This window comes from Rattus norvegicus, chromosome 6 (genome assembly GCF_036323735.1).
Source record: "Rattus norvegicus strain BN/NHsdMcwi chromosome 6, GRCr8, whole genome shotgun sequence".
NCBI classification, from domain to species: Eukaryota; Metazoa; Chordata; class Mammalia; order Rodentia; family Muridae; genus Rattus; species Rattus norvegicus.
Genome location: NC_086024.1, coordinates 139,598,719 through 139,605,700, shown reverse-complemented (window position 1 = coordinate 139,605,700; position 6,982 = coordinate 139,598,719). Strand labels below are relative to the sequence as shown.

The following is a 6,982-nucleotide window of genomic DNA, read 5'->3' as shown; positions in this document are numbered from 1 at the left end:
TGTTTTGTGGCCAAGCCGATTAGTTTCTTGCTTTTTCTAGGGTGTAGCTTGCTTCCTTATGTTGGGCTTTACCATTTATTAACCTTTGTAGCGCTGGATTTGTAGAAAGATTTTGTGTTAATCTGTTTTTGTCATGGAATATTTTGGTTTCTCCATCTATGTTAATTGAGAGTTTTGTAGGTTACAGTAACCTGGGCTGGCATTTGTGTTCTCTTAGGGTCTGTATGACATCAGTCCAGGATCTTCTGGCTTTCATAGTCTCTGGCGAAAAGTCTGGTGTGATTCTGATAGGTCTGCCTTTATATGTTACTTGACCATTTTCCCTTACTGCTTTTAATAGTCTTTCTTTGTTTTCTGCATTTGGTGTTTTGACTATTATGTGACAGGAGGAGGTTCTTTTCTGGTCCAATCTATTTGGAGTTCTGTTGCCGACTTGTATGTTTATGGGATCTCTTTCTTTAGGTTAGGGAAGATTTCTTCTATGATTTTGTTGAAGAAATTTACTGGTCCTTTGAGCTGGGAGTCTTTGCTCTCTTCTATACCTATTATCCTAAGGTTTGATCTTCTCATTGAGTCCTGGATGTCCTGTATGTTTTGGGCCAGTAGCGTTTTCCATTTCACATTATCTTTGACAGTTGTGTCGATGATTTCTATGGAATTTTCAGCTCCTGAGATTCTCTCTTCTATCTCTTGTATTCTGTTTGTGATGCTTGTATCTATGGCTCCTAGTCTATTCCTTTCATTTTCTATATTCAGGGTCATTTCCTTGTTTCCTTTCTTTATTTCTTCTATTTCCATTTTTAACTCCTTCACCTGTTTGACTATGTTTTCCTGGAATTCCTTCAGGGATTTTTGTGATTCCTCTCTATAGGCTTCTACTTGTTTATTTATGTTTTCTTGTGTTTCTCTAAGGGAGTTCTTCATGTCTTTCTTGAAATCCTCCAGCATCATGTTCAAATGTGATTTTAAATCTAGATCATGCTTTTTGGTGTGTTGGGATATTCAGTGTTTTCTTTGGTGGGAGAATTGGGCTCTGATGATGCCAAGTAGTCTTGGTTTCTGTTGCTTGGTTCCTGTGTTTGCCTCTCGCCATCAGGTTGTCTCTGTTGTTACCTTGTTCTGCTATTTCTGACAGTGGCTAGACAGTCCTATAGGCCTGTCAGGAGTGCTGTAGACCTGTTTTCCTGTTTTCTTTCAGCCAGTTATGGGAACAGAGTGTTCTGCTTTCGAGCGTGTAGTCTTTCCTGTCTACTGCTCTTCAGCTGTTCCTGTGGGCCTGTGTCCTGAGTCCACAAAGCAAGTTGCTTGGAGCAGAGAAGTTGGTCTTACCTGTGGTCCTGCAGCTCAAGTTGCTCATGAGGGGCTGCTTTTGAGCTCTTGGTGAGGGCAGCAACCAGGATGGTCTGTGCCACCTTTTCGCAGAGCCCTGGTGCACCAGGGTCCCAGATGATGTTAGGTGTTTTCCTCTGGAGTCAGAAATGTGGTCAGAGTGTAGTCTCTTCTGGGTTCCCTGGTGTGTCTTCCCCTCTGAATGTTTAGCTGTCCCTCCCATGGGATTTGGGTACAGAGAACTGTTGCCTGATTCCCTTCAAGTCCAGGTGGTGTCTGGACTGCAGGTGGTCTGCCATAAGGGTGCCCCTATTTTCCGGTTCCAAGAGACCTTATACAGTTTACTCTTGGACCAGGGATGTGGGCATGGGTGGGCAGTATTGGTGGCCTCTCCTGCTCTGCAGTCTCAGGAGTGCCCACCTGTCTGCGCGGTGAGCTCTCTCTCCCAAGGGGTTTAGGAGCAGTGAGCTGTGGGCTTGGATCCTTAAATTTATTTTTAATTCATTTTATTTTCATAATTAATGTTTCAAATCACCTACATGTAATGGTAAGGAATAGTGATACACACCTTTAATTCAGTCAATAGGGAGAAAATGACAGGACAATAAATGTCTGATAGTTTAATACCAGATTGGTCTACATAATGAGCCCAGAACAACAACATTACCCCTGTCTAAAGAAATGATTTAAGAAAGCAATGCCCTCTGTCTATGAAGATATATTTCTGTCTGTGAATGTGATGCTCTGTGTGTGTATTCTAATGTATTCCTGTATCTGTAATTGTGACTGTGTGTGTCACTATAGTTGCAGCTGTACAGAATGTCAAGTCCCCTATACCCATTTTTCAATCAGAAGAATTTCGATTGTCTGAGTCCGCTATTTTTATTTGATCAATATTATGACTAAAGCAACTGAGGAAGGAGAGAGATTCTGCCATCTTAATTCTCACAAAACATCCCAGAGGAAAATCAGGACATGAAGTCAAGGAAAGAACTTGAAAGTGGGACCTGAATCAAAAAAACATTAAGAAAATCATCTGACCAACTGTGTCTCCATAGTGGTCCTACATCCTTTCTAAGACAACTCAGGAATGCAGGATCATGGATGACATCAACCGTATCTACCTGGCATATAATGTTTGTCATTATTTAAATGAATACCTCCACAGATTTGCCTGCAGACCAATCTGATGGATATGTTGGGGGTTCTTTGTTGTTGTCGTTTGTTTGCTTGTTTTGTTTTGTTTTTTAAATTTAGTTTCCTTGATGCTGATTACTGTAGTTTGTATTATGTTGATAAAATCTTAGCCAGCACACAAATGGACAGTCTGGTATTGTCTTAGCACCATGACAAGTTAAGTGAGTATCCATCTGTGAACTACATATAAGTAAACAAATGAATGAAGAAAGACATTAGTAAGGATCCACTCTAGAAATTAAGACAATTATAAATAAAGTATGGATTTATCATGAACTCATGCTTTTCCTAATCACTTTTTCCTAGTACCTTTACTGTAGAGGAATTTATGGAAAAGCAGAGATATGGGACAGAATAGGGACACAGGTTATCTCTGAAGTAACCATAGACAAAAACACATGAATAAGTAGACTTGAATCACATTCCCCAATATAGTATAAAAAGTGAATTTATTTCTATGATACTCCTTTCCACAATGAAAACACAATACAAATATCAGACAAACCCAAGATGAGACCTACTGAGAATAATGTCTGAAAATATCCTCCTAACCCTCAGAGTATCAGAACAAGAGGAACACAGCACTAATACTGTTAATGACCATTAAATGGATGACTTTCTCCTAATGTGAATGGTCTGCAACCACAGTTGCTCACAGTTCAAAGATAATGCACAATGAAATAAGAAAAACAAAATATTGGGACTACAAGGCCAAGTAATAGATCCACATTCTCGGAGTCCTAGCAAAGAGATTGTGATAGCTCTGTCCTTCTCTTCCATGCTGCTTCCATTACCACGGTATGGGGAGAAGCTCCCTACACTCTTACTCTCTATGGTGATCAATACTTCAATCACAAGGTTCCTCATGTTCATGCCCGCCCTCTGCTCCACTTTGCCTCATCACTCAGTGATCTCTGGCTTACCTTTTACTTCAATTTACATAAATACCTGGTGTCAGTCTACTGATTTTTATGAATTGTTATGAACATCTGACTTTCCCTTTACTCACCAATGCATAATCCTATTTAGAACACATTATTTATGTGCTACAAGCTGAAACAAGAAACAAACAGAGATGCATAAAAAAGTACATTGGTACAGAGAAACTGACATAAATCAAGAGGTGTGAAGACTAGATCCCAAATACAGTGTCCCTAAATAGGAAGGCTAATTCACTCAACCTACTGACATAGGACCCACATGAGTCCCTTGGACCTACTCTCAGAAAAAACTCTGAAACAAAATGTGCTAAATATTTGTGAACTGCTTTCTTAAAAGTTATTTCTTCAGAAGTGATGAGACTAATGTGAGTCTAGAGTAAGTGTTTTTTAAAAGAGCTGGTTACTCATATAAAAAAGTATAAATATATAGTTGGAAAACAATTTGATTACTATTTGCTAAGTAAAATTATACAGATTTTGCACACAATTGAGTAATCATCACTTCTATACTTTTATACTGAAACAAATGCAAATAATCCATAGTTATCCTACTGATATTTATGGTTGCCAATTTATGTGAAGATAACTTGAAAATCAATTGCAATATAAGGCTATTTATTGTCTGTGGATTTACATCTTTATTCTCAAACCACCTGGTGAAGGAGGTGCCACTAATGCTGTTATGAAAAGAATAATAAACATAAAAATCTAAAAAAAAATAATAGAAAAGAATCGAAGAGAATTACTTTCCGGGCAAAAAATTCCCATTCCACCTTACACGTTCTAGAGCAATTTGCAATAATATACGATTGCATTGACGATAAGGTAACCTGTTCTACTTTTATTGCATGAATAAATAGTCACCTACTATAAACCTCCCTATCCCCTCCCCCTTTTTTTGCTTCCAAGGCCTGCACAATGTGACTAATACATTTTTATTTAGAATTGTAAATCCAAACACTAACAGGAAAAGTTCCTGAGTTTTCAGCTCCATTTTCTCTAAGCACGAAGGTAATCTCAGGCACATGGAAAGGAAACTAGAAATTCTACCCTGCACTTCATTTTATCTACTCAGGATCCTCCCTCAATGCAAAGCAGCCCTCAGGCTCAGACTGAAAGCCCAGGCCTACCTGTGGATCCACATCTCCTTCTCACTAGAGGCTCCTTCACAGCATGGCTGCCCTGGTGCTGTTGCTCTGCCTGCTGACATTTCCAAGCTGTAAGTGTTTCAGAGTTTCAGGAGAGGGACTCAGGCACTTAATCTATAGGATGAATGACTAATGGTGATGTTGCTTGTCCCCAGGTGTCCTGTCCCAGGTGCAGCTGAAGGAGTCAGGACCTGGTCTGGTGCAGCCCTCACAGACTTTGTCTCTCACCTGCACTGTCTCTGGGTTCTCACTAACCAGCTATCATGTAAGCTGGGTTCGCCAGCCTCCAGGAAAAGGTCTGGAGTGGATGGGAGTAATATGGACTGGTGGAAGCACAGCATATAATTCACTTCTCAAATCCCGACTGAGCATCAGCAGGGACATCTCCAAGAGCCAAGTTTTCTTAAAAATGAACAGTCTGCAAACTGAAGACACAGCCACTTACTACTGTGCCAGAGACACAGTGAGAGAAGTCCAGTGTGAACTTGCACAAAAACTTCCCTACAGGGATTCTTAGGACCAGCAGGGGGCACTGAGGATCAACAAGTTCTTTCCAGGATCACTTCAGATTTTAGAAAGCTCTGGCTTATGATGTTTAAGCATGGGTTTTAATATTAAAGATATGGACTCTTTTTCCAGCCATGGAAATTCTCTAGAACATACTCTTCAGTGTCATATTCTATTAAACTTCTTGTTTCTTCACACAATAGAAGAATTATTAAGTGGTTCTATAATCTAACAGTGTAAAATAAGAACAAATTATTGAGTTGATATTTATGAAGATGACTGAGTGAAACACTGTGGATGAGGAAAGCCAGTGAGATTTGGTAATGTATTGTTTCTCTCACTACAGCAGTTTTGGTAACATTTCTACTGCTTACTTAAATGATATTTGAAAACAGTTGCATTCCTTTTCTGTAACATAAATTTTCAAATCCACAATATGATGATGGCACAATTAGCACTCTAATACTAACAAATAGTATATTCTTTCCATACATAAGGAACATAATACATGGCTATTAACTGTGGCCAACATCCATACATATTATTATCGAGATTATCCTTTTCTTCTAATTGACTAGTCTTCCCAATCTACACTGTCTGAGCTACGATCTACTGTAAGGCTTTGGGCAGTGAGAGAAAATCTGATAGGGTTGAGTTAAGGCTAGCAACTAGGGATGGTAGGAGCTTTCCCTGTTCCTAGAACCAGGTCCTTTCACAGACCTGCATCCTTTCACATCCCCCTGCCCATAGGGATATTTGTAGCAGTCAGTCACTTAGAGGCAATAGCTCCAAGCACTTCCCCAGGTAAATGAGGCACCCCAAACATCTCAGACCAAGCCAATCTGAAGTACCCGCTGTCAGACCCCAATCCATCACAGAAAGGTATTTAAAGATCCTATCCAGAAGAAATAAAGGTGTGTGAGAATAACTTAGTCTTCTGAAAGATTCTGTAACAAGAGTTGTAACATCACCACCAAGAAAGAGAATTTGTCTCCTAAAATGCTGCCAGGAGCTCCCCCACACTACGGTGTCCAGTGCAGCATCTTGGAACAACAGCAACTACAGTAGCAGTGGAGACAGCAGCAGCAGAGGCCATGGAGCTCAAGGAGGCTGTTCCTCTTCCCTGCTCATGTACTTTCACCTGTGCTTGAGCATCTGACCTGGCTGGAAATCTCTGTGGAGATCCTCTAGTACACAGGCCCACAATCATCCTGACTTAGTTTTACTTTCCCTCAGATCAGTTTGGGGGTTCCATTTGAGTAGTTCCATTTGAACAGGTTTTGTTCTCTTGGAGCTCCTGTACCTACTGACTTTTCCGAGTTGTAAGGGTTTCAGGCTTTCAGGAGAAGAAATCATGCTTGATCCCTATGACATGTATGACTTCTGTTGATGTTATATGACCCTGAGTGCCCTGTAGAGATTCAAATGAAGTAGTCAGGACTCATCCTGCTACATCTCTCAAAGAGCCTGTCTCTCAACTTCCCTATCTCTGACTTCTCATTAACCATCAACGATGTAAACTGGGCCCTCCAGTCTCTAACAAAGGTTCTGCAGTAGATGTTAGCAATGTGAAGTAATGAAATCACATTATATAATTCAGATGTCACATGATAATCCTGAATCAGCATCATCAGGGAAACAACAAATAGTCAAGTTTTACTTGAAACTGAACAAAGTTCAAACTTAGGACACAGACATCTATCTCTTGGCTAGAGAAACACCGAGGGGACTTCAGTATGAACTTAAACAAAAAATCTCCTCTCTATGGAAAATGTTGTATCAAACAATTTGACAAAAGCTTGAAATGGCAAACACTACCTCTTTCTTTCATATGCAGAAAAATCATTAAATTTCAGGGGC

At 39.9% G+C, this 6,982-nt stretch overlaps 1 gene segment (V, D, J or C); it reads left to right on the top strand.

Moving 5' to 3' along the window:
- The first annotated feature begins 749 nt into the window (after positions 1-749).
- LOC134479484 (Ig heavy chain V region PJ14-like) lies at positions 750-5,322 on the top strand. The segment is given in 3 exon segments: positions 750-1,380; positions 4,543-4,686; positions 4,771-5,322. Coding segments are annotated over 2 exon segments (408 nt in total).
- Positions 5,323-6,982: the final 1,660 nt, after the last annotated feature.